Source organism: Salvelinus sp. IW2-2015, linkage group LG4q.1:29, assembly GCF_002910315.2.
Source record: "Salvelinus sp. IW2-2015 linkage group LG4q.1:29, ASM291031v2, whole genome shotgun sequence".
Taxonomy (NCBI): domain Eukaryota; kingdom Metazoa; phylum Chordata; class Actinopteri; order Salmoniformes; family Salmonidae; genus Salvelinus; species Salvelinus sp. IW2-2015.
The window spans coordinates 70,319,643-70,347,142 of record NC_036842.1 but is presented as its reverse complement, the minus strand read 5'-3'; the positions used below and the strand labels follow the sequence as shown (position 1 = coordinate 70,347,142).

At 44.3% G+C, this 27,500-nt stretch overlaps 1 protein-coding gene across 6 annotated transcripts; it reads right to left on the bottom strand.

The window, feature by feature from the left end:
* Positions 1–1,932: 1,932 nt before the first annotated feature.
* On the bottom strand, positions 1,933–27,266 carry LOC111962452 (cilia- and flagella-associated protein 44). Of its 6 annotated transcripts, none has more exons than XM_023985544.2 (34): positions 27,172–27,265; positions 26,624–26,807; positions 26,342–26,504; positions 26,158–26,260; positions 25,812–26,028; positions 25,504–25,618; positions 25,214–25,378; positions 24,917–25,072; positions 24,684–24,731; positions 24,486–24,585; positions 24,306–24,400; positions 21,063–21,272; positions 20,793–20,903; positions 20,551–20,703; positions 20,017–20,238; positions 19,230–19,372; positions 18,803–19,106; positions 18,614–18,669; positions 18,299–18,461; positions 18,001–18,131; positions 17,704–17,906; positions 16,058–16,223; positions 15,780–15,957; positions 15,315–15,556; positions 14,818–15,028; positions 14,440–14,643; positions 14,171–14,366; positions 13,964–14,077; positions 13,713–13,843; positions 13,300–13,416; positions 12,808–13,009; positions 12,462–12,622; positions 12,248–12,382; positions 1,933–2,404 (listed from the first exon to the last, which is right to left on the bottom strand). In XM_023985544.2, the coding sequence occupies exons 1-34, from the start codon at positions 27,218–27,220 to the stop codon at positions 2,108–2,110; spliced, it is 5,445 nt and encodes a 1,814-aa protein (XP_023841312.1). In that variant the 5' UTR covers positions 27,221–27,265; the 3' UTR covers positions 1,933–2,107. The 6 variants fall into 6 exon arrangements, with proteins under 6 accessions (XP_023841312.1, XP_023841313.1, XP_023841314.1 ...); XM_023985545.2 differs by having other exon boundaries at positions 18,803–19,082; XM_023985546.2 differs by having other exon boundaries at positions 26,624–26,820; positions 27,172–27,264.
* Between the last annotated feature and the right edge of the window lie 234 nt (positions 27,267–27,500).

Genomic DNA, 27,500 nt, shown 5'->3' with positions numbered 1-27,500 from the left:
GTGGTCATGCTAGATACGGACTGTTTTTTAGATCCACGCCCCTACTTAAAAAAATAAAAAAGGTATCTGTGATCAACAGATGCATATCTGTGATCTGTGTTCTCAGTCATGTGCAATCCATAGCTTAATGCCTAATGCATTTATTTCAATTGACTGATTTTCTTATATGAACTGTAACAGTAAAATCTTTGAATTTGTTGCATGTTGCGCTTATATCTTTGTTCAATATAGGTTGTCACTAGTTGCCACAGCCACAAAGTCAAAATGGGTATATAGTAAAAATGTATAAACAAAAAATTACAATAATTTAAAGCTAGGCATAAGGTTAGCAGTGTGGTTAGGTTTAAAATCAGATTTTGAGAAGCAATGTAAAAATAGGCAGGATTTATGCCTTTGGCAGTGGTAACTAGTGACCGGGGTACAAGGATCCCTAGGGGTACTTGGCCTAGCCACGGGGGTACTTGAAGACTCATGAGAGCATAGAACTACTGGTAAAATGCACGAGGGGGTATTTCAGGAGTACTATGGGCAGTGCAACATTCTGTTGCTGGTACAGTAACTGAAAAAGGTTGAGAACCACTGGACTAATGCAAGCACATACATGTTATGTCCCACCTGGATCATTCCTACAATGTGGTGGCTTTTGGACTTTATAACAATTTTTTGGAAAAGTATATATTTTTTAAATTGTTTTACTATTCTAAATCAGAAAAAGGATATTTGACTTTCAGAAAAATATATTGGTCAAGCTCAGGCACTTCATTTGTTTTCGGTGCATTTTACAACCTGTAAATTGCATAATCCTAAAAAGGTGGAACCTAACACGGTGGACATTTGGAGCCTAAATTAGCTATAGCTCTGTGAGTGAGCAAGATTGAGCTAGCATGATGGTGAACACTAACATGATTTTAACTTCTCTCTCAAACATATTTTAACATTTTGAAATGTTGTTCATTTTCTCTAGAATTTAGCAGAACAGGGTGGACATAAGTGAGACATACAGACTAACATGAAAAATAGAACTGAGTGTTTATATTTATTTAGCTTTGCACCAAAGAAATGACATTCTGAATGTGGTGTCGTTGTAGGAAGAGGTTGTTTTCTTAAATGGAGAATTACAACAAACAGGTAGGAAAGTGATATCAGGGACACACAGAAAATCTTAAATAAAATAAATATAATGAACATGAAAAAAAACATTTAATTTAACTATATTTTATGGCTCATATTTTATCGTGGAAGTTGATGAATAACACCCGGCGACATGGCAAAAATGCCTACATCCACTGAAGTGTTCAAAATGCATAGAATTCCCTTTCAAGATCCATATGTTTGTATTTTTAAAGTAATGGACACCTGACCTTATAATTAAAGCCTTTTGGAATGCACACTTTACACTAAGTGCTATTTCTTGGGGACAGAAAAGGCACCACATGGTAGGAATGGCCCACTGGTGTTATCTTACTGATGATTTGTTGCCAGTTTCTACTGTTGTGGCTAGATGAAGTAGGCCTACAGCTCCATTTAGTGGTCGTGTCGGGGACAAGTCGTTGACAACTAGCATTATAGCGAAGCCTAACCTTTTCCTAACATTATCCTCATTCGCCTAACCTGCTACGTTAATTTACCTAACCTGCTGCTTTAGTTCTCCTAACCTGCCACGTTAGTTATCCTAACTTGCTGTGCCGAAAAATCAGCAGTATCACCACACCGGTACTTCGATAAGGTTCAAATTGCATTGGGAAACTAATTGTCATGTCTGAGTAGAGACAAATCCTCAGTTCTATGTGCAAGTTGGTTGAAATCTTCAACATAATAGAATAGATAACTTTTTGTCCATTGGCGGGAACGGAAATGTGTCTTCTGCCCTTCCCAACACTCCCAGAGCAGAATGGCATAAGGAGCTATATACCACAAAAGAAGACCATTAAGTCAATCAAATCTAACAAGTTTATTCTCTGAAAAGTCTTGTTTACAGCTAGGTATAAGTATGTGTGTGTGAGGAAGAGGGGGGAGCAGTATGGGACAGGTGAGCAAAAATACAGTATGAGAGGTATTAATGTTAATGTATGAATGTGTTATCTTTGTATAATATGTGTGTGTATTATCAATGTGAGTGTTTAGGCTCTATTCCACCCCTTGGCTGCTGGTGGATGGATGGATGCCCCCCTCCCAGTTTGAAGTGTCTGAGCCTCTCTGGGTTGGTACGGGTGGAGCGGGATGGGGCATCGGGCAGGTGGGGCAGCGTGGCTTGGCTGGGGGGCAGGATGTGACCCCCCTTTCTGGACAGGATGTTGATCTCCTGGCGGAGGGCGTTTGCCTCCTGAGCTTGACTCTGGACCAGCTGGTACAGCCTCCGCCTCTCGTCCTCCTCAGCATGCCGACGGCCCTGGAACTGGGTACCCTGACACACGGCATGTGACTTTCAAGTTTGGGAAGCAAATTTTTACCATACAAAATGCACCTTTTATAATATAGCATTCCATGTATCATCACATTTGCAGATTTATGTAATATAGCCCACGATTCCGAATGTGATGACTAGATTGTGATGACTAGTCATAATTTTGGCTAATAATATAACGCAATCACTGTTCTAAAAAAAATACAGTTCAATGCATGGCTGAGTGCGTAGTGGCGTAGAGCAGGGATCAACTAAATTCAGCTCCAGGCCGATTAAAAAAAAAAAAATAATAATAATTGAGCAGCCGGAACATAATTACAACTAAGTTGTAGACTGCAAATTGACCGCAAGAAGCCCAAATAGATATACTATTTGACTAAAACATAATAATTTCWAACCTTGCTTAGATCTGTATACAATCACATACAGTATATCTATCTATTATGCGTGAGAATACTTTGGAACAGATTTCCAAAATCAAAAACACTTGGACTGATTTGCTGTTGTTTTTACAGTCCTTTATGTCCAACAATAAAATCGCCAGTTGGGGAACCCTGGCGTAGAGTATAGGCCTAGGCTATATCAGATACGTTTCTTCTCCTTTCTTTGCAAGGGGAAAAATGTGGCCTTTTATAAACACATTTCATGCAATACTACTACACGTTTTAAAAATTACAGGGTAGCCTACTATGCTGACACAAACAGATCAATAAAAATGACGTTGTCTGATCCATATAATAGGCCTATGAGAAGGGGAGACAAATACAATGTCACTATTATTCATAGCATGCAATGACTACATCAAGCTTGACTCTATACATTTGTTGGATGCATTTGCTGTTMGTTTTGGTTGTGTTTCAGATTATTTTGTGCCCAATAGAAATTAATGGTAAATAATGTATTGTGTCTTTTCCGACTATAGGCTATGCGATTTAAAACAATCCACAGGTTATTTTTTAAAAGAAGCTTATGATGCTCTGTGTCCAAATCATGCTTTCTGGTGTAGGAGCCTATTTTGGCAATTGAATTCAATTTACTTTAGGGGAATCTTAGCTATATGCGCCGTCTATGCACAGAAGGTCACGCACACACACTCAGATGCACGCTGTTATTTACTCCATTTAAACATGTCATATCATGCATACACACTATCATGAAAGCACTTTTTGTACCCCCTTTTTCTCCCCAATTTCATGGTATCCAATTGGTAGTTACAGTCTTGTCTCATCGCTACAACTCCCGTACAGACTCGGGAGAGGCGAAGGTCGAGAGCCATGTGTCATGACGTTGCCCTCTTTGGGTACAGCAAGCCCCATCCCCCTCCCAACTAGGCTGCTGTGGTCAGAGAGGTCGTAAATTCCTKGGGAAGACTCTGCCTCATGGCCACACAGTATAGAGACAGAGTGAGTTTTCATAGAGAACAAAGGAATTTCGTCCACCTCACAGAACTTGAGGTCCGAACAACATTTACGTTCCGGAGAAGGTATAAAAGATAGGTGAAGAATCCAGCTACGAACTGGTCTSTTTGTTACAACTTGGGGAAGCTCATGGGAGACGGTGCGGCCACATTACCATAACGCTGTTTATATAATAGCCTCAGATATGAGGTTTACATCTAATTGTTGTATAAGATGAATGAGTGAGGATGATACTGTTTGTAAAATTGTGTAATGTGACTTTGGACTGTTTAATGAAGGAAACTCCAATTCCCTTCTGAGTTTAAGTAAATCAGAGGACCGCCCAWGAGCCCAGTTAGGGTCAGGCATCCTGGGACAAGCCCTTTTCTGCAACTCCTGAATAAAACCCCAACTTTGAGAAATTCTCAGTAGACCATGTTTTTCTCCATTACGAGAGAGCAAAGGTTGCAGACCATTGCTGAATCTTTTAACCATACCACGTGGTTAAACTCTTAYACTATCGATAGCGACAGAATAAGAACAAGTCTTTGATATTAAATACTAGTCTGCAGCTAGGAATTCGGTATGATTGAACGCGAAGAATGACAACCGCCGAAACATCCATTCTACAACATGAATAAATGTCACTCTGAACTATCCCCTCTAACAGACAGAGACGGACAATTCTACAAAAGAAACAAACTTTTCAACAGCGATCAAGACGACACACTGAGCGTAAATACACTGCTCAAAAAAATAAAGGGAACACTTAAACACCACAATGTAACTCCAAGTCAATCACACTTCTGTGAAATCAAACTGTCCACTTAAGGAAGCAACACTGATTGACAATAACATTTCACATGCTGTTGTGCAAATGGAATAGACAACAGGTGGAAATTATAGGCAATTAGCAAGACACCCCCAATAAAGGAGTGGTTCTGCAGGTGGTGACCACAGACCACTTCTCAGTTCCTATGCTTCTGGCTGATGTTTTGGTCACTTTTGAATGCTGGCGGCTGCTCACTCTAGTGGTAGCATGAGACGGAGTCTACAACCCACACAAGTGGCTCAGGTAGTGCAGCTCATCCAGGATGGCACATCAATGCGAGCTGTGGCAAGAAGGTTTGCTGTGTCTGTCAGCGTAGTGTCCAGAGCATGGAGGCGCTACCAGGAGACAGGCCAGTACATCAGGAGACGTGGAGGAGGCCGTAGGAAGGCAACAACCCAGCAGCAGGACCGCTACCTCCGCCTTTATGCAAGGAGGAGCAGGAGGAGCACTGCCAGAGCCCTGCAAAATGCATCCAGCAGGCCACAAATGTGCATGTGTCTGCTCAAACAGTCAGAAACAGACTCAATGAGGGCCCGACGTCCACAGGTGGGGGTTGTGCTTACAGCCAAACACCGTGCAGGACGTTTGGCATTTGCCAGAGAACACCATTTCGACATGGCGCCCTGTGCTCTTCACAGATGAAAGCAGGTTCACACTGAGCACATGTGACAGACGTGACCGAGTCTGGAGACGCCGTGGAGAACGTTCTGCCGCCTGCAACATCCTCCAGCATGACCGGTTTGGCGGTGGGTCAGTCATGGTGTGGGGTGGCATTTCTTTGGGGGGCCGCACAGCCCTCATGTGCTTCGCCAGAGATAGCCTGACTGCCATTAGGTACCGAGATGAGATCCTCAGACCCCTTGTGAGACCATAGCTGGTGCGGTTGGCCCTGGGTTCCTCCTAATGCAAGACAATGCTAGACCTCATGTGGCTGGAGTGTGTCAGCAGTTCCTGCAAGAGGAAGGCATTGATGCTATGGACTGGCTATGGACTGGCCCCCGTTCCCAGACCTGAATCCAATTGAGCACATCTGGGACATCATGTCTCGCTCCATCCACCAACGCCAAGTTGCACCACAGACTGTCCAGGAGTTGGGGGATGCTTTAGTCCAGGTCTGGGAGGAGATGCCTCAGGAGACCATCCGCCACCTCATCAGGAGCATGCCAGGCGTTGTAGGGAGGTCATACAGGCACGTGGAGGCACACACACTACTGAGCCTCATTTTGACTTGTTTTAAGGACATTACATCAAAGTTGGATCAGCCTGTAGTGTGTTTTCACTTTAATTTTGAGTGTGACTCCAAATCCAGACCTCATGGGTTGATAAATTTGATTTCCATTGATCATTTTGTGTGATTTTGTTTGTCAGCACATTCAACTATGTAAAGAAAAAGTATTTAATAAGAATATTTCATTCATTTAGATCTAGGATGTGTTATTTTATGGTTCCCTTTATTTTTTTGAGCAGTGTATATACACTGCTCAAAAAAATAAAGGGAACACTTAAACAACATGTAACTCCAAGTCAATCACACTTCTATGAAATCAAACTGTCCACTTAGGAAGCAACACTGATTGACAATACATTTCACATGCTGTTGTGAAATGGAATAGACAAAAGGTGGAAATTATAGGCAATTAGCAAGACACCCCCAAAAAGGAGTGATTCTGCAGGTGTGACCACAGACCACTTCTCAGTTCCTATGCTTCTGGCTGATGTTTTGGTCCTTTTGAATGCTGGCGGTGCTTTCACTCTAGTGGTAGCATGAAGCGGAGTCTACAACCCACACAAGTGGCTCAGGTAGTGCGTTCATCCAGGATGGCACATCAATGCGAGCTGTGGCAAAAAGGTTTGCTGTGTCTGTCAGCGTAGTGTCCAGAGCATGGAGGCGCTACCAGGAGAATGACCTCAGCAGGCACAAATATGCATGTGTCTGCTCAAACGGTCAGAAACAGACTCCATGAGGGTGGTATGAGGGCCGACGTCCACAGGTGGGGGTTGTGCTTACAGCCCAGCACGGTGCAGGACGTTTGGCATTTGCCAGAGAACACCAAGATTGGCAAATTCGCCACTGGCGCCCTGTGCTCTTCACAGATGAAAGCAGGTTCAACTGAGCACATGAGCACATGTGACAGACCTGACAGAGTCTGGAGACGCCGTGGAGAATGTTCTGCCGCTGCAACATCCTCCAGCATGACCGGTTTGGCGGTGGGTCAGTCATGGTGTGGGGTGGCATTTCTTTGTGGGGCCGCACAGCCCTCCATGTGCTCGCCAGAGGTAGCCTGACTGCAATTAGGTACCGAGATGAGATCCTCAGACCCCTTGTGAGACCATATGCACATTTGTGGCCTGCTGGAGTCATTTTGCAGGGCTCTGGCAGTGCACCTCCTTGCACAAAGGCGGAGGTAGCGGTCCTGCTGCTGGGTTGTTGCCCTCCTACGGCCTCCTCCACGTCTCCTGATGTACTGGCCTGTCTCCTGGTAGCGCCTCCATGCTCTGGACACTACGCTGACAGACACAGCAAACCTTTTTGCCACAGCTCGCATTGATGTGCCATCCTGATGAACTGCACTACCTGAGCCACTTGTGTGGGTTGTAGATCCGTCTCATGCTACCACTAGAGTGAGAGCACCGCCAGCATTCAAAAGTGACCAAAACATCAGCCAGGAAGCATAGGAACTGAGAAGTGGTCTGTGGTCACCACCTGCAGAATCACTCCTTTTTTGGGGTGTCTTGCTAATTGCCTATAATTTCCACCTTTTGTCTATTCCATTTGCACAACAGCATGTGAAATTTATTGTCAATCAGTGTTGCTTCCTAAGTGGACAGTTTGATTTCAACAGAAGTGTGATTGACTTGGAGTTACATTGTGTTGTTTAAGTGTTCCCTTTATTTTTTTGAGCAGTGTATATTGATTGCAATTGTTCCCGAATGAGTGAGCGTTCATGTGCAAAGGATTAGCATTTCAATTGTTATAATTATCAACTGTGGGTTGTCTTCTCAGTCGACCCCCACTCCCCCTTTTGTCTAACAAGCCGCCATGCCGGTTTAGCCCACTAGGGCACATTCTCCTATCATTTCTTGTAACCATATTTACTTTGTTTGTTTGTTTATGCATTTCTGTGAATTAGTTTGTAAATAAATAATTTAAGACAATTGATGTATGGTTGACTCATATTGAAGACTGGGTTCGTGCGACTTTTGGAATGAGACTAACGTAAGGTAAAGTAAATAATTAATTAATTCGAAGACTAATTGATCAGATATAAAATATCTGAAAAGTTATTAGGAAATTATAACTTTGTAATCTGAATGTTTTCCTTGGTGCCCCGACTTCCTAGTTAATTACAATTACATGATTAACTTCTTGTCAATAGGGGGGCACTATTTCCACTTTGTAAAAAATCGTGCCCAATTTAAACGGCCTCGTACTCTATTCTAGATCATACAATATGCATATTATTATTACTATTGGATAGAAAACTCTCAAGTTTCTAAAACTGTTTGAATTATATCTTTGAGTAAAACAGAACTCATTTGGCAGCAAACTTCCAGACAGGAAGTGAAAATTCTGAAAATGAGTCTCTGTTTCAGGGCCTGCCTATTCAACTGGCTTATATTTATCGATATACATGCACTTCATAAGCCTTCCACTAGATGTCAACAGGCAGTGGAAGGTGGAATGGGGTGTCTAGCTTGATCTGAGGTCGAACAAGAGCTTTTGGAGTGGCAGGTCAGGAATTTCCTTTCTCTACCTAGGCGCGCGAAGCACCTCGATATTGTCTTCTGATAAGCGTTCGGTTTACACGGCGAATATCTCCGGCTCTGATTTTATTTGATACATGTGATAATAACATCGTAAAGTATGTTTTTTCAACCGAGTTATCAGATTATTCAACGTTTATTGGGACTTTGTTTTCCGTTCTTTGCGTAGAGAAGATGGGAACGTTATCAAACTTGGCTAGCATTGTGGCGCGAATTCGACAGAAGAAAAGGACATTCTAAAACCAAACAACGATTTATTCTGGACCAAGGACTCCTTGTACAAGATTCTGATGGAAGCTCAGCAAAAGTAAGAACAATTTATGATGTTATTTCGTATTTCTGTGGAAAATGTTGATTCCTATTCTCTGCCGTTTTGGCGAGCGCTGTCTCGCAATAACGCAAGCGGTTTGTTATGGTAAAGTTATTTTTAAAAATCTAACACGGCGGTTGCATTAACTTCTTGGAACTATAGGGGGTGCTGTTCCGCATTAGCATTTTTGGGTCTCCAAATTAAACTGCCTCGTGCTAAATTCTTGATCGTACAATATGCATATTATTGTTATTATTGGATAGAAAACACCTTCTAGTTCATATAGAAGTTGGAATTTTGTCTCTGAGTGGTACAGAACAATTTCTACAGCACTTTTCATGACAGGGTTCAGATTTCAGAAATTTTTACCTCTGATCTGGAGGTCTTTTTTTAAGGCGACAGTGAATGCTATGAAGAAACCGACACTGCCTACGTCTTCCTCTGGTGTCTGTACGTCATCACGTTTTGAATGAATCGATGGGACATTCACAGCCATTATAAAAGACCAAAATGTATATAGGGACCGCCCTTTCTCGTCGTGCGCCTGAAGCGTGAAGGCCATCGGACTTGCCTCGTTCAAATCGTTGTCTAAACCAGCAATATTTCTCGGTCATGTTTTCAGTCGTTATAGTTGTTAAAACATCATAATGTAGTTAATTTGAACCGTTTTATAGCAATTTATATCCGTTTAGTGCGATTTGAGGAATTTATTTGTTGTGCACTCTGAAACTTTGGACACGTTTTGGGGGTGTCGGTCGTTGGTGGTGGACATTCGAAGGACAGAGGACAATCTATCGACCAAAAGACGTTATAAATAGAAAGGATACCTGCCCAAGAATCTGATGGAAGAACGCTCAAAGTAAGCAATATTTAATATGATAAATCGTGTTTCTGTCGAATATTTTAAACGCATATTTCGCCATTTTGTTTGGTATAGCTTCATTGGCGAACCCTGTATGAAAGTAAGGTAATTTTAAAATGTAAATCAGCGGTTTGCATTAAAACTAATTTGTCTTTCGATTCCTGCCAACCCTGTATTTTTTAGTCAAGTATATGATTAGCTTTCAATTAAAACTAGATCACTCTGATAGATGACGTCAGACATATTGAGGCTTGATTTCCTCAGTATTTTTATTGTGTAACCACGGTTTTGTATGGTAAATATGCACCTTTTCGAACAAACTTTATATTTTATATTATGTATATGAAATGATGTACAGGAGTGTCATCGGAAGAATTCTAGAAGGTTAGTATGAAAAAAATTATATATTTTGGCGGTTGTTACGTTTATAGCGCTCTTTGGCTGGAATCGGATAGCTCTGGTAACGTTTGCACATTGGTATGCTAACTTATCGATTTATTGTGTTTTCGCTGAAAAACGCTTAGAAAATCTGAATATGGTCTGAAATCACGAAACTGGGTCTTTCCATTGCTATGCTTTGTGTCTATTTTATGAAATGTTTATTGATGAGTAAATTGGTCCTACGTTGCGCTATCTAGTAATTCTAGTCGATTTGTGATGGTCGTGCAATTGTAAACTGATTTCTACCTGAATATAGCACTTTTTTCTAACAAAAACTATCCATACCATGAAATGTTATACGACTGTCATCTGAAGAGGTTTTTTCCTTGTGTTGTGGTATCAATATCTTGATTTGAGCCGAATTTGGTGATAGCACCTGAAGGAGATAGAAACTGATGAGTTAGAATAGTGGTGATTTTGCTAACGTGTTTAGCTAATAGATTTACATATTTGTCTTCCCTGTAAACATTTTAAAATACTGAAATGGTGGCTTATTTCACAAGATCTGTAATCTATTCTCTGAGTGTCATTGGACTTGTGATTTAATGATATTTAGATGCTACTATCTACTTGTGAAGCTATGCTAGCTATGCTAATCAGTGTGTGGGGGGATGGGGGGTGCTCCCGGACCCGGGGTAGAGGCTCGTTAGAGGTTAAGAACCAGTGTATCTTTCATTTGCCATACAACAAGTATTTTTTTGTAAAGTTTATGATGAGTTCTTTGGTCAGATTAGGTGAGTGTCCAAAATATCTCTGGAGATTCTGGTGAATCGATGCTACGTATTCACAATGTATAATCAGGATTTGTAGCTCTAAATATGCACATTTTCGAACAAAACATAAGTGTATTGTATAACCTGATGTTATAAGACTGCCATCTGATGAAATTGTTCAAGGTTAGTGATTCATTTTATCTCTATTTTGTCGGTTTTGTGCAAGCTATTTTTGCGGGGAGTAAATTGCGTTGTGTGTTTGGCTACTGTAGTGAGCTAATAGAAAGTGTTTTCGCTGTAAAACACTAAAAAAAATCTGAAATATTGGCTGGATTCACAAGATGTTTATCTTTCATTTGCTGTACACCATGTATTTTTCATAAATGTTTTATGAGTATTTAGGTATTTCACGTTGCTCTCTGTAATTATTCTGGCTGCTTCGGTGCTATTTGTGATGGTAGCTGCAATGTAAAACTATGATTTATACCTCAAATATGCACATTCTTCTAACAAAACAAGTGTATTGTACAACATGTCATAAGACTGTCATCTGATGAAGTTGTTTCTTGGTTAGTGTAATTATATCTCTATTTGGTCGGTTTTGTGATAGCTACCTATGCGGTAGAAACATGGTGAAAATATGCGGTTGAGTCTTTGGCTATTGTGGTTAGCTAATAGAAATACATATTGTGTTTGCTGTAAAACATTTTAAAAATCGGAAATGATGGCTGGATTCACAAGATGTTTCTCTTTCATTTGCTGTATTGGACTTGTGATTTCATGAAAATTATATTATATGATATCCCTGTCCCGTTAGGCTAGGCTATGCTAGTCAGCTTTTTTGATGAGGATGCTCCCGGATCCGGGATGGGTATCACTGAGAATCAGTTTAAATCGCATAATACTAATTAGAGAATCTTTGATAAAAACTATAAGTCTTCAGTTTAATGATGCCAAAGACACGACACATGCGTCCTCCGAAACACGACCCAACCAAGCCGCACTGCTTCATGACACAATGCCCGCTTAACCCGGAAGCCAGCCACACCAATGTGTCGGAGGAAACACCGAACACCTGGCAAATGTGTCAGCATGCACTGCGCCCGGCCCACCACAGGAGTCGCTAGTGCGTGATGGGACAAGGACATCCCTACCGGCCAAACCCTCCCCTAACCCGGATGACGCTGGGCCGCCCCATGAGTCTCCCGGGCTCATGGGGCGGCCCATGAGCCCCATGAGCCCGACCCTAACTGGGCTCATGGGCGGTCCTCTGATTTAGTTAAACTCAGAAGGGAATTGGAGTTTCCTTCATTAAACAGTCCAAAATCACATTACACAATTCTACAAACAGTATCATCCTCACTCATTCATCTTATACAACTACAGAGCCTGGTCTCGAACCAGAATCTCTAGTGGCACAGCTAGCAACTGCGATGCAGTGCCTTAGACCACTGCGCCACTCGGGAGCCATAAAAGCACTTTCACAAATGATGAAAAACCACACTTTTTGAAACACACAGTACCATCTTGCTCTGCCTGGTGTTGAGTTTGTCCTCCATTTCTTTCTTCTGGATCAGCAGGCTGTTCATACGGAGGAGACGCTCGGTGTGATGCCTTGTCACCTCTGTCACCGCATGACGGGCCTCTGTCACTTTCACCTGACACACACACACACACATCATAAACAAAACACCTTTGTGTGTATCATAAACAAACACCTTACACAGACTGCCATACCTCCCACTGTCTGAGCTCCTGTGTGTAAGCGACCTCTCGGACTCTGCTCTCCTGTCTCATCTCCTCCAGGTTTCTGTTGCCAGACAGAGTCTGTAAGGCTTCCAGGTCCACTAGCTTCCCAAACTTCATCAGCATCAGCTGCTCACAGCGCGCCTCCAGACCTACACACACACACACACACACACACACACACACGTTTACTGTAAACAGTGCATGTCTACGATGCACTGGACGCAATCGTGATCTGCAGTATCTTATTTTGAACTGAAGTGCCATGCCTGGTATTTGGAAGGATCTGTTTTTCACATTTTCTCCACAATTGTGCCCCCAGTCCCCCTCAGCCTACTCTGTATCTTGGCCTCCATGTCCTTGCGGTCGTGAATGAGCTGGACGTGCTGCTGCCTGGCCTGTCTGTAGAGGTCTCTCTGTTCACTTTTCTCCACCTGCAGTTCTTTAATCCTCTCCTGTAGTCCTCCCAATGCCACTGTGTTCAGCACCAGTGCTGGGGCCAGGCTGCACGGTACCACCCCATTGCTCACAAACTCTATCTGGTATACAGAGGGAGAAATCATTTGTTTTGGTTTTTTGAATATGGGTTGTTGACTTAGTTTTGTTACTTATATTGATCACTAATAACTAAAGGCATGATGACATGTGATGATGTACGAGTGAACAAGGACAGTCACGTTTCTTACAAACGTGTTCCCTCAAATCCTCTCCTCCCTTCTCTTTGACGTTTTGAGGAGGCGAGGAAAGGACAGGGGGAAAGGATGCCAGGAATTGAGGCAAGACAATTGAGAAAGACCCAGAAAGAGAGAGACTTCTCTCCTCTCCTCACCTGGTGCAGTCTGAGGGGAACCACCACATCCAGCTCATTGAGCTTCTGTTGTTTCTCTCTGTTGAACAGCTCCAGGTCTCCCTCTGCTGCCTTCAGACTGCCATGAACCCTTTTTTCCTACATCACACAATACAGACTGGATGAAGATTAAATTAATGTCAAGAAAGACAGAAAAGAAGACAGAAATACACTGATAAGGAGGTGTTGAGAACTAGCATGATGAGTGGTTAACAAGAAAAGCTTTGGGAGTGGAGGATGAGATAAAAAAACAGGAGCGAAGAAGACAAAGGGGGAACAGTGGATAATGACAAGATGGAGTGMTTAACTGGGAAACGGAATGTATGGAGATAAAAAGAGGAGAAAGAGAGAAGAAATGGAAGTAGGAGATCGGAAAGGGGTCAGAAAATGTGTACCTTCTTGACGAGGGAGTCACCCTCCTTCCTCAGGTTGTCTGCAGTCTTCCTCTCCTCCACCAGCAGCTCCTCGAGGTCCAAACGACGCTCACGGAGCTGCACCGTGTTCTCAAACAGCTCTGAGTTACAGTCTGAGGGAACACACAAAGACAGGTAGACAAAGACAGACAGAGTGCATATCTGTGGCTAAATCATGGAGTACAATGTGGTGTATAACTGAGAATACTGTAAGGTGAAAGGTAGCGACTGACTTGGGGGGCAGACGCTGTCATCCAGAGGACCACCGCTCTCCGAGCCACTGTCATCCTCATCATCATCCCAGTCAGACTCTTCATCAGAATCTTCATCCCTGTCCTCCTGCTCCTCTGGTAGAAYACAACAACAGGATGAGCTGGGCTGATCAACCCTACACTAAACACTCACGCACACAATCACACTTTGAGGGGTCCAGGACTAACCGTCATCTCCGGCCTTCTCTTTCTTCTTGACACGTTTGATCTTCTTCTTGAAGACCCTGGTGAGGAAGTCAGCAAACTTGTTGTTCTCCCCTAGAGAGGCCTGGAAGGTGGCAGCTATAGCCCTCTCTCTCTCCTGGAGCTTGGAGATGTCCCTCCGCTTCAGCTCCAGTGCCTGCTTACACTCCTCCAACTTAGACTGAGGAGAGAGATGGGATGATGGTAATATGGAATACAGAGACACACACACCCCTTCCTTCCCACCTAGGTACCCTGAGGTATTCCTCTTCTTCCACGCAGGCATTGAGTCTCTCCTGCAAGGAGTTCTCCCTCTTCTCAAACTCTTTGAGCAGCAGCAGCTCCTGGAACAGGGTGACATGGCGCAGGTCAGCCAGCTTCATCTGGATGTCTAGCCACAGCTTCTCGTGACGCAGCAGGCACAGCTCCGCATCAAACTGCCACATTGATGACGACATCTGAGAGGAGAGGGAGAGAAGGGAAAGGATGGAGGGATGGAGGGAGAGAAATAAGGGAGAGGGGAAGAAGGAGTTTGGCTTGGTTTCAGTTGACAATTTGATGACAGAGAGCCTGGATGTTGCATTGAGGGCCTTTGCATCCCACCTGGAAAGTAAACTATTGGAAAGGCTGACCTGTTCCAGCAGGGATTCCTCTTCATACAGCAGCCTGATCTCCTCCACCTCCCTCATCTCCTCCTCCAGCTCGGTCACCCCAGATTCCTCCACCTCCCTCTCTCTCCTATCTGCAGGTGTATGGCAGGGGGTCTCCTCCTCTTCTATCTCTGCTTCCAGCTGTTCCAGCAGAGTCTGGCCCCCCTCTAGTTCCTGGTCACGGGTACAGGCCCTGTGGGTAGGATTGGCATAATAATAATTATTGCTGAATTAGGGTGGCGGCAATGTTTAATGTGATAGTAGTTAGTTACTGTATGTTCATGTTTCTATAATATTTCATTTTAAAAATCACTCATTTCAAAAAAAAATGTTTTTTGGGGACAAAAAAATCTGTTGGATCAGACTGACTTTTAAACTTAGGAACGTGATAACTGTTTTTAATCAATGATCTGTAATTGATGAGTTATTATGAACCTACAGTAAGCTCTGCTCCGGTCCCAGTCCCAGGCCAGACCTACCTCTGAGCCCTCAGGGCCCCGTAGCGCTGCAGGGTGGTGCGGGTGTAGCGTAGCTTCCTCTCAGGGGTCTCCTCAGGCAGCAGGGAGGGCAGGGTGGGGACCGGGCTGCAGAAATGAGGCACCAGGCGCTCCTGGACAGCCTGTAGCTGCTGGGCCTGGGAGCGCAGGCAGGACACAAGGCTCACCTTAGTATCCCTTAGGGCCATTATGCGACTGTTCATCTGCGTCTTCCTCTCATGGATCTGACAGACACAGAGGGACAAACATACATAGGATGATCTACTAACATCATCGTGTTAACACCATGCAACCTCCCAACCACATTCTGTTATTTGGTCTTATCTAATATATTAGTTTGGGCGGGGGTCAGGTACAGAGGTCGCCAGGTCTATTAGTGTATTACATATAGTACATTTGGTTTTGAATGGTAAAGATTGGGAGAAAGTGTAAGACGTAACCTAGTACCTTCTCCTCTAAGTGGACCAGCTGAGCTCTCTTCTTCTCTGCGTTCATTCTCAGGTGTTCTGGGACTGTAAAGTCTTTGGCCGTCTTCAGCTTGAAGTCACCCATGTTCTCCGTAGCCAATCGGATGGCTCGCACATCTTCCGGATCCTCACAGTTCTCATTGGGCTTTGCTGCATACCTAAGCAGAGTAACATGGAGATACAGTCATGTAGGGAAGAGTGAGGACAGAAATTCTGAAACGAGAAACTTCAACAGAGGCCATATGATAACAGACTCACAGTTCAGCCCACTCTTTCCTCCTCTTCTCTATCTTAGCCCGGGCCCGCTCTGCCTTCTCCGTAGCCTTGCGGAGTTTCTCTGCCTGGCGGCCAGCCAGCTTGCTTCCCCCTGCACGCACCACATGGGGCGCCATAACAGCCTCCTCACCCAGGTCCTCCTGGTCCGCTGGCCAGGGACACACACATTATGATATGGTAGTGTCATGACGTTGGGTTGGGGGTAGGTTTACGACAGTCATAAATACCTCTTTCCCCCTTTTTCTCTCTCCCCACTATAACTGATGTGACATAAGGAAACCCATGGGTTAACATAGAGATTCTGGGWAKKWRKYYAYMTMGGGGGAAATGAACTATATTCTGGTAATCCAACCAACTGAACATATGCGGTGGTACTTAAGGTATATTATGTCAGTTCGGTTGCCCTCTGACACATTCTCATCAATGATAGAATGACAAACTCTACTGTGGAAAGTATAAATGTCAGAGGTATCGGATTCACATGGAATTGTGGTTTAATTGAAATGTTTGAATATGAGATTATTTGTGAAGAGATTAAATGTAAATTTAGCTTCCAAATGAGAGATCTGTGCTTTCATAAGTTTTCCTCAGCTCAACCAGTGGCCCACCCCTGTGAAGAGGCATGGGTTATAAACTTTTCAGACACACCCCTCTACCTCCACTATATAAAGCCAGTGACAAGAATGTAACTTCCTGTTCCGGGTACACCAGGATGACGGTCCTGTGTCAGAATGGTTCAGACAATAACTACAGAACTAGGCCAACATCAGCATGGACTTTGATTGTGAATGGTATGAACTTTGAACTCGTGTTCACTACAGAAGTGATATCTCCTAGCCGTTGAGTTGGCAACAGCTGCTACAAACGCAGGTTAGGAAGGACAGTCCGAGTATCCCGTCTTCCACACAACGTTACTACACGTATCCCGTGACTACCAGAGACATTCTCCAAAGGACAGAGGACTCGGGTTGGCGACACGGTCCATCTACCACCAACCTACTGAAGCGCAGCTCAGAGTAAATATGTATTGCATTTTCTTTTTCAAATGGGCGGTAATTTAGAATGCATCAGATACTATATTTACGACAGCACAGCTCGCCTATGTTCGAATCTCCCGCTCTTTCACTAAGACTCAGCCCCTTTTCTTTGTGTAACAAGCTGCCATATCTATTCCGCCCACTAGGGACGTTTTTCTGTATGACGTAATTTGTGATCAAGTTATGATTTAATTGTATATGTGTGATTCTGTGTGATTAGTTAGGTATTTAGTAAATAAATAATTAAACCCAATTTTGTATTMCTGATTCAACTTGTTAGCCAGGATTCTTGCAGATAATCAAGGACTTACAACTTTGATGAGACTGAATAAAATGACGATTAATGTGACGGCTATTTAGTAAAATATTACTAAATCTTTAAGAGTTTATTCGAAAGATAACAGCTCTATAAATATTCTTTCGTGGTGTCCCTCTCTAGTTAATTAATATTTACATGATTAGTTCAATCAGGTAATATTAATTACGGAGAAATTATTTTATAGAATAGCATGTCATAGCAATCAATCTGGCATAGTCAAAGACACGACAGTAGGTAGAACACACACACATTCTCTCTCCCCGCTCTCCTACCTGTGATGTTGGAGTTGTCTTTGCCGGCCTCGGCTTTGTTCCTCCAACGTTCCTGCCCCACTGCCCCCGGGCCCCCCACCCTTCCCCTCTGTTTCAGCTCGTGGAACCTCTGGGACAGTGCCAGCAGACGATAGGTGGAGATCCTGTGGTCACTCTGGAACGCTACCACAGTAACTGTGTCCGACTCAAGAGAATCCCAGAACCTGGAAGAACCAGTGGGCAAATCTGAAATGTCAACCCATTCCCTAAGTGCACTACCAGGTGAAAGTGCAGATTGAGTTGTTGCTGATTAAGTACCTCTCCTGTAGTTTCTGGAGTCCGATGCGGTGGRGTTCCTCCTCCCAGGCCAGCTCTTTCCTGGCCTCTCTCACCCTCTGGGCCGTCATCCTCTCAGTCTCCTCACGAAACCGCCAGTCCAGCTCCAACTCCTACACATACACACTAGATTCTCTTTGGCTGTGGCCAGAAACATGCTACAATTTATTAGGTTTATCACAGAAACATTCAAATGCTTTTTGGTTGGTTATGATACTAAACACTTTGGGACGAAGGGGTGGATTTGGGTGTAGGGGTGTATGGGTTTGTGAGTGTGTACCGTGCGGTGCAAGCGGACGTGTTCGGGCAGACCCTGGTTCTTCTCCAGTAGCTGTTTGAACTGGTTCTGCAGCTCGGCCAGCATCTTACGTCTCTCCACCTTCCTCATCTCAGCCTCCCGACGCATACGGTCCATTTCCAACTTCTGCTTAGCTGTCTCAATGCTACAGAGAGGGAAGTGGGGGAGGGAGAGAAATAGAGGGGAGAAAGAGAGAGGGATGTGTGAAAGAGGGGGGGGGGGGGGGGGAGGGGGGGGCTGGTTTGTCTTTAGCCAGATGTGCCTTTGTATGAGTTTGTCTCTAGGTTTCTTCCTCACCTGTACGCCGACGGGTCTTCGATATCCTGGGCCACACCCTCCATTTCAACACCGACCTGTTTCACCAACAACACAGTCAACCACAGAACTGGCACTCACTTATGTGTTATTCATGAGGTTATTGTCCCACTCTCTTCCTCCATTCATCCATCCCTCTATTCTACCCTCCCTTCCCTGCCCCCCACTGACCCGTGGTGAGGGGACTTTGGCCTTGCTGCGCTGCAGGGCTTTAAGCAGGTCCTCCTGGGGCAGCAGGCTGAAGGAGAAGATGTTGCCGTCCTCCCCTGTCGTCAGGACAAATTGGTCGTCAAAGCTACAGCGCAGCTGACGCAGCTGGCCATACTGGTTGTCATGGACGCTGAGGGCCCAGAAGGCCTGCATGGAGGTGAGGTGGAAGTCAGATGGCTGCAGAGGGTAGGCCCGGACACTGCCTGACTGCATGCCACACAGCAACAGCTGCCTGCTGGAGCTGGGACAGAGAGACCACAACAACCTGTCAACATATACACACATTAACAGAACATCTAGAAACCTCTGCAGTTACAACATTACAGAACACAATACAGACACACTGATACAGAAAATGTTTACAGCCATCAGTTGTGTAGTCCCTTACCTGAAGGTGATGGTGCAGATGGGGTCCTCGTCTGTATTCTGGACAGGCAGGAAGGTGAACGGCTCATCCCTGAGCTGTAACAGGTCCTCACCCTGCTGCTCGGAAAACTTACAGTGGTACAGGAACCCCGAGTCATAGCCTCCCTGAGAGAGATATGGAGAGAGAGCCTGGTTTTCACCCCGCTCCTCCGCACACTCCACTGGCTTCCAGTCGAAGACTCATCCACTACAAGACCATGGTACTTGCCTACAGAGCAGCAAGAGGACATGCCCCTCCCTACCTTCAGGCTATGCTCAAACGCTACACCCCAACCCGAGTACTCCATTCTACCACCACTGGTCTCTTGGCCCTCCCACCCCTACGGGAGGGCAGCTCCCACTCAAAGCTCTTCTCTGTTCTGGCACGCCAATGGTGGAATCAGCTTCACCCTGAAGCTATGACAGCAGAGTCCCTGCCCATCTTCCGAAAACATCTGAAACCCTACCTCTTCCAAGAGTATCTTAAATAATCCCACAGAACCCCTCCTCACACCCACCCCCCCACAAAAATAAATAAATAATTACCTTTTGTGAACGAACACTCGCACTTTACTTTTTCCCTCCGTTCTAGCACTGACTTTGCTGATTGCTACTTTATTGAGGAAAAATGTATTTACTATGACTGAGATATGTGGTTGTCCCACCTAGCTGTAAGTCACTCTGGATAAGAGCATCTGCTAAATGACTCAAATGTAAATGTGCAATGTAGAGAGAGCAAGAGATGGCCCTGTTAATGTGTGTGTATGTACCATGGAGAGCCAGAAGGCCCCAGGTTGAGAGTAGAAGCCACAGCAGAGGGGGCTGGGGGGGTCAGGGGTGTAAAGAGGGGGCAGCTCTTCCTCCTCCTCTACCTCCTGCAGCTCCTCCTCGGTGGGCTCAAGGCCCTCCTCCTTGGCTTTCTTCAGCTGTGCTTCTCTCTCCTTCTGCTTCTTCTCCTTCAGAGCCTGCCTGCGCGCAATCTCCTCCTCCCGCTGAAATACACACTCACAATTACACACCCATGCCAGAGTTGAACCAAAAGAGCTGTCAACAAAGCAGATAACAGACAGATATAATGTGAGCGTGCTTATGTACGTTTCCTACTAAGTATGATGTGTATGCTTCTGTGTAAACTGTGTTTTTTACCAAGACAGCTTTTATGTGATGTATGTTTTATTGATTCTATGTAACCCATGACTCCTTGGAAAACAGTGGCAAGTGTTACTGAGTGGACTATCCTGTAAAAATAAATACAATGAAAATGTGTTTACAGTACAGTTGTTCCCAGACAGTGAGGGCCAGACCTTGATGTGTGACTTGATGCTGCTGAAGGTGAAGTTTCTTGTGGGAAGGCCAGAGATGTGGTAGGTGGTGCCGTGGTTCTGGGCCTCCGGGTCTGGAGACTGGACCTCCACTACATGACCACTCCTACACAGGACCAGCAGGGTGTTTTTGTCCTGAACACACACACAGAAGGGTTCTAACTTACTAACCTCACGTGCCATTGTCTTGCAAACATTTGTCACTGATCTGGGATCAGACTTACATGTGACTGGGGGGACCACTCCAGCCCCTGTACAGGTCCTGGTACCGTGACAAACCCGATGGGGTCATACCTGTCCCCCACAGTGAAGAAGAACACAGTGCAGTCCATACTCTAGAGAGAGAAGGAGGGATGGTGGAGGGGGGAGGATTATTGATATTTGTTATTATACCGATTCCGTTTGTTTTAGGTCTCCAAGGGGAGTGTCTATAGAAAGGAGCTAATGATTGATTTCACATTGCCCATTGGCCAACATTCTGCGGCCCTCCCTACCCCAGTAGCTAGGATCTCGCCGTTCCGTTCATATGCAATGGCCGTCACAGCTGCATTGTGGGGTTTGAAGGCCTGTTTGAGACGGAGCTCAGCATCTCCATAGCGACTGCGCCCGGAAACCACTCGTAAACTCTGGGGGTTGTAGAGCTCCAGCAGACGGACTACCCCGTCCTCAAAGCCCACCACCACCAGCCCTCCGCTAGGGTTCACCTACACACACACAGGCAAGGGTCACACAGAACAATCTCAACACACAGTACAGTACACAGATAAGCAAAGCACGTTGAGACCTAGTTAAAGAAGACAAGACACTGCATGAATGATTATGTTACCATATACAGTGCATTCGGAAAGTATTCTGACCCCTTGACCTTATTCACAGCCTTATTCTAAAATGGATTAAATAGTTTTTTACCCTCATCAATCTACACACAATACCCTATAATGACAAAGCAAAAACAGGTTTAGAGATTTTTGCAAATGCATTAAAAAAAAATAAAAAAAATGAAATATCACATTTACATAAGTATTCAGACCCTTTACTCAGTACTTTGTTGAAGAACCTTTGGCAGCGATTACAGCCTCGAGTCTTCTTGGGTATGACGCTACAAGCTTTGCACACCTGTATTTGGGGAGTTTCTCCCATTCTTCTCTGCAGACCCTCTCAAGCTCTGTCAGGTTGGATGGGGAGCGTCGATGCACAGGGAAAGATGAACTTTGCTCCGCTTGTAACGTCCGTCGTCTGAAGATGAGGAATCATCGGACCAAAGCGCAGCGTGGTAAGTGTTCATGTTAATTTATTAAAAACATAACACTAAACAAAATAACAAAGAGAATAAAACGAAACAGTCCTGTCTGGTACAGACACAAAAGACAGAAAACAACTACCCACAAAACCAACATGGAAAATGGCAACCTAAATAGGCTCCCCAATCAGAGACAACGAGAAACAGCTGTCTCTGATTGGGAACCAACTCAGGCCACCATAAACCTACATACCCCTAAACCATACAAAATCCCCATAGATAAACAAAAACCCTAGACAATACAAAAACTAAACAAACCCCCCTTGTCACACCCTGACCTAACCAAAAAATAAAGAAAACAAAATATAACTAAAGTCAGGGCGTGACACCGCTCATCTTTCCCTCGATCCTGACTAGTCTCCCTGTGCCTGCCGCTGCTTCACCGTAGGGATGGTGCCAGCTTTCCTCCAGACGTGACGCTTGGCATTCAGGCTAAAGAGTTCAATCTTGGTTTCATCAGACCAGAGAATCTTGTTTCTCGTTGGTCTGAGAGTCCTTTAGGTGCCTTTTGGCAAACTCCAAGCGGGCGGTCATGTGTCTTTTACTGAGGAGTGGCTTCCGTCTGGCCACTCTACCATAAAGGCCTTATGGGTGGAGTGCTGCAGAGATGGTTGTCCTTCTAGAAGGTTCTCCCATCTCCACAGAGGAACTCTGGAGCTTTGTCAGAGTGACCATCGGGTTCTTGGTCACCTCCCTGACAAGGCCCTTCTCCCCCGATTGCTCAGTTTGGCCAGCTCAAGAAAAATTATTGGTGGTGCCAAACTTCTTCCATTTAAGAATGATGGAGGCCACTGTGTTCTTGGGGACCTTCAATGCTGCAGAAATGTTTTGCCTTGACACAATCCTGTCTCGGAGCTCTACGGACAATTCCTTCAACCTCATGGCTTATTTTTTGCTCTGACATGCACTGTCAACTGTGGGACCTTATATAGACTGGTGTGTGCCTTTCCAAATCATGTCCAATCAATTCATTTTACCACAGGTGGACTCCAATCAAGATGTAAAAATATCTCAAGGAAGATCAATGGAAACAGGACGCACCTGAGCTCAATTTTGAATCTCATAGCAAAGCGTCTGAATACTTACAGTTGAAGTCAGAAGTTTACATACACCTTAGCCAAATACATTTAAACTCACAATTCCTGACATTTAATCCTAGTAAAAATTCCCTGTTTGAGGTCAGTTAGGATCACCACTTTATTTTAAGAATGTGATGTGTCAGAATAATTGTAGACAGAATGATTTATTTCAGCTTTTATTTCTTTCATCACACTCCCAGTGGGTCAGAAGTTTACATACACTCAATTAGTATTTGGTAGCATTGCCTTTAAATTGTTTAACTTGGGTCAAACGTTTCAGGTAGCCTTCCACAAGCTTCCCACAATAAGTTGGATGAATTTTGGCCCATTCCTCCTGACAGAGCTGTAACTGAGTCAGGTTTGTAGGCCTCCTTGCTCATTTTTGTTTCATCAGACAAGAGGACATATCTCCAAAAAGTATGATATTTGTCCCCATGTGCAGTTGCAAAGCGTAGTCTGGCTTTTTTATGATGGTTTTGGAGCAGTGGCTTCTTCCTTGCTGAGCAGCCTTTCAGGTTATGTCGATATAGGACTCGTTTTACTGTGGATATTGATACTTTTGTACCCGTTTCCTCCAGCATCTTCACAAGGTCCTTTGCTGTTGTTCTGGGATTGATTTGCACTTTTTACACCAAAGTACGTTCATCTCTAAGAGACAGAACGCGTATCCTTCCTGAGCGGAATGATGGCTGTGTGATCCCATGGTATTTATACTTGCGTAGTATTGTTTGTACAGATGAACGTGGTACCTTCAGGTCTTGGCTGATTTATTTTGATTTTCCCATGATGTCAAGCAAAGAGGCCCTGAGTTTGAAGGTAGGCCTTGAAATACATCCACAGGTACACCTCCAATTGACTCAAATTATGTCAATTAGCCTATCAGAAGCTTCTAAAGCCATGACATATTTTCTGGAATTTTCCAATCTGTTTAAAGGCACAGTCAACTTTGTATGTAAACTTCTGACCCACTGGAATTGTGATACAGTGAATTATAAGTTAAATAATCTGTCTGTAAACAATTGTTGGAAAAATTACTTGTGTCATGCACAAAGTAGATGTCCTAACCGACTTGCCAAAACTATAGTTTGTTAACAAGAAATTTGTGGAGTGGTTGAAATTCCGACTTCAACTGTATGTAAATAAGGTATGTTTTTTTATTTTTTTATTTTTAATAAAAGTGCAAAAACTTCAAAAAACCTGTTTTCGCTTTGTCATTTTTGGGTATTGTGTGTAGATTGATGAGGGAAAATAAAGATTTAATCCATTTTAGAATAAGGCTGTAACGTAACAAAATGTGGAAAAATTCAAGGGGTCTGAATATTTTCCGAATGCACTGTAGTCAAGTCTCACATACATACCAGGCGTGGCGCCCAGGTCAGTGTTGTTCCACCTTGTTTGTAGCGGCTGGTTGTTAGTTCTTTCTTTGCAAGGAAGTCAAAAATCCTGACTGAGCCTGAGAAAGAGAGGAAGAAAGAGTGTGTGTTTGGAACAAATCGACACAAAAATTATGCGTTTCTACAGCGATAGGCCACTCTCACGGTCTAAAGTGGTGGTGGCCATCAGATGGCTGGTGCTGGACACATCCATTCCCTGGATCACTCCAGCATGGAAGGAGAACAGACACTCTGGGTCCTGGGTCTGCACACACAGTATAATGGAGTAATTTAATACAAGACCCAATACACACAGTCCCACATACACACTKAAACACTGTGCTGATGGAAAGTAAAACTCACAATGTTGGAAAATGAAAGATCCAGTTTCCAGATGCCTCCATTGGAATCCTGAGAAGAGATACATTTGACACGCTATTTAATAAGAAATGATCTTGTTTCTGAGGGAATCCCAAACTTAAACACATTAACATAACACTACACAGATTCCCATACAGCCCATTGTAACCACCTATGATGGTTGTAAAACTTTAGGCTAAGTGTTGTTGTATGACCCTTGACCCCTGCCCTCTGACCTGGGCGAACCAGATGAAGGAGTCTGGCAGGCAGCTTTTGACCATGGAGGACAGGCTGACGTTGCGTCCAATCACCATCTCCTTCATGGGCTCAATCTCAAACAGACCGCTGTCATCGTTACAGTCTGCTGTGTCAATGCTCTCAAAGTCCCAGCCCTGCACAGTGTGGAGAAAGATATTACACAGCGAGCAATCAACAAAACTGGCCCCAGATCAGTTGTTCAGGCCTGCTTTTTAGGGTTAGCAGAGACCACTTAGACTGAGGCTGAGAGGACTGTATAGTATCTGAAAGGTTACCCTAATGGCTCCATCGGTGCCGATGGTCATGAGCTCCCCCTCGTCCAAAGCAAACTGTTGGATGGTGCCAGCGTGGCACGTCCTGCCACCCTTACGGCATATCTCTACCTTGATCAGGCCCCCGTCCCACAGCAGCATGTTGCCCCACTCAGACCCCGACACTACCTGGCACCCGGACAGAAGGGATGTGATCGGGACAACATAGAACAAGAGAATATTGCTTTTAGTTTGTGTCAATTTCAATGCTGTATGTATAGCAGGAATTTAATGTAAAAGAGCAGTGGACAGACCTTCCCATCAGGCAGCTCCACATAACCCTCGATATCCGTCAGGGCAGTCTTCCCAAATCTTCCCAGAAGCCCTTGCAGTTTGAGACCAGTAAAAGTGCTGGCCATTTTCCAAAACCTGGAAGAATGATTGATAAGAGATCAACTCACATGGTGTATGACACTGTACACATAATACACAATTTTTGTATTTGTTATTTCATATTTCATCATGAAATCTGTTTTCTCTCTGCCCAGCTTTCTATAAAGTACTTTGTGACAAATGTATAGTGGTAGTACAAATACATTTTGCTCAATTGATTGCTACTAACTTGATGTGTCCAGATCCGGAGGTGGTGAGTTGCCCAGGATTGTCAGGTGAAAAGGTGACCCTGTAGACGTCCTGTGAGAAGGCCTTGCAGCGCAGCATCACCTGTTCATGTCTCCATTCCCACAGGGTCAGCATGTAGTCCGGAGCACTACCCACACTGGCCAGCAGGGTGCCCTCACGGTTAAAGTCCACAAAGCTGTAAGCCTGCCCTGTCCCACCTAACGGATAGGGATTCCAACCAAATGTCTTGATCATTAATAATATTCTCTATACATTGTTTTTTCAAATTAATTTTCAACACCACAAAGGGTGTGCGTGCCTGTGTGCATGTGGTAAAGTTTCCATACCTCTGAGAATGCGGTAGGGTCGTAGTGAGGGATACTCATAGATGACGATGTTGGGCTGGTCTCCCTTCTCTGCCACAGCAAAATACCTATTACTGGGGTGGGCCTGCAGAGAAACACAGTTACAGATGGGGTTATATAGGGTGAATCAAGGTTATCCAGAGCCAGTGTTTCTGTGTGTGTGTACCATGATGGTGCCGATGCCTCCCCCACTGCAGGAGCGGAGGTAGCGTTGCTCCTTGGTCTGAACATCCAGGAATATGAGCTGGTTTCCAGCCACAAAGGCCAGCGTTCGCTCATCCAGCAGCTGCAGGTTGGCCCTGCGCCCACAGTCATACCCAAAAGAGTGCCTGGAAGAATGTTAAGGTGCAACACAATACACAAACATAATACCATGAACATAACTGGGTTGTGTAGACTTCTACGCACAAACTCTGGCACATGGCATACACACAGTGTTAAAAGATACGTAAGGTGCAGCAGGTTCTCTGGGATCTCCGAGTCTGCAGTGATGACTGGTCTGGAGTACAGCTCGTCATAGTTGTAGTACATGTCCTCAGAGAGTTTCTTCATCCCCATTCGCTCCTCCTCTTCCTCCACAACATCACTACTCCCACCTGGCTGCTGCTGCACCTGCTCAGAGGCTGCAGGAGCTGAAAAGACGAACTGCTGTCAAACATCAGGTCATGGCCGAGAAGTAGGCACACCATACTGAAACATTTTTCAGTGGGGGGGGGAAAAAAGGGTGTTCTTATTGTACAAGTTCCGGTAGTTACCTCCCTGTTTCTAAACGGTCTCTACCTACTGAACATGACCCAGCTCTCTCAATATTTGAAAATCACCCTAACGTAGACAGCAGCTAGCAAACAAGCTAGCTAGCTAGAATTGCTCATTCCTTGTGTTAGGGTCAGAGCCGGGTAAATAACTAAATGTCTCTTTAATGGTACCTATTAATTAAAATATTAATTTACCGTAGTCAAAATGTATAATTAGTTGAGCTGTGAACTTATATATTACCTTGAAAATTGTCTTCAGCTGTCTGTTTCTCAGAAGAGTCCATCTTCATTTGGAGTTGACTCGTTGCTTGGCAACCCAGGGAGAGGGACTTTGTAATCGCAAAGCATGTTGGTTAATGTAGTCATCCACTCCGACTGAAGCTTTGGGACACGTTCAGGTATGAGGTTTACTCAGAATATATTAATAAATAAATTAGATAGTCTTACATAAAATGTAGACATGTGTTTTTGTTAGTGCCAGCCTATATTAACTGAATGAGTAGACTACAATCAGTGGTTCACATTCACAACCTTTTTTCTTTAACTGTACTACTAACCACATTTATTCCT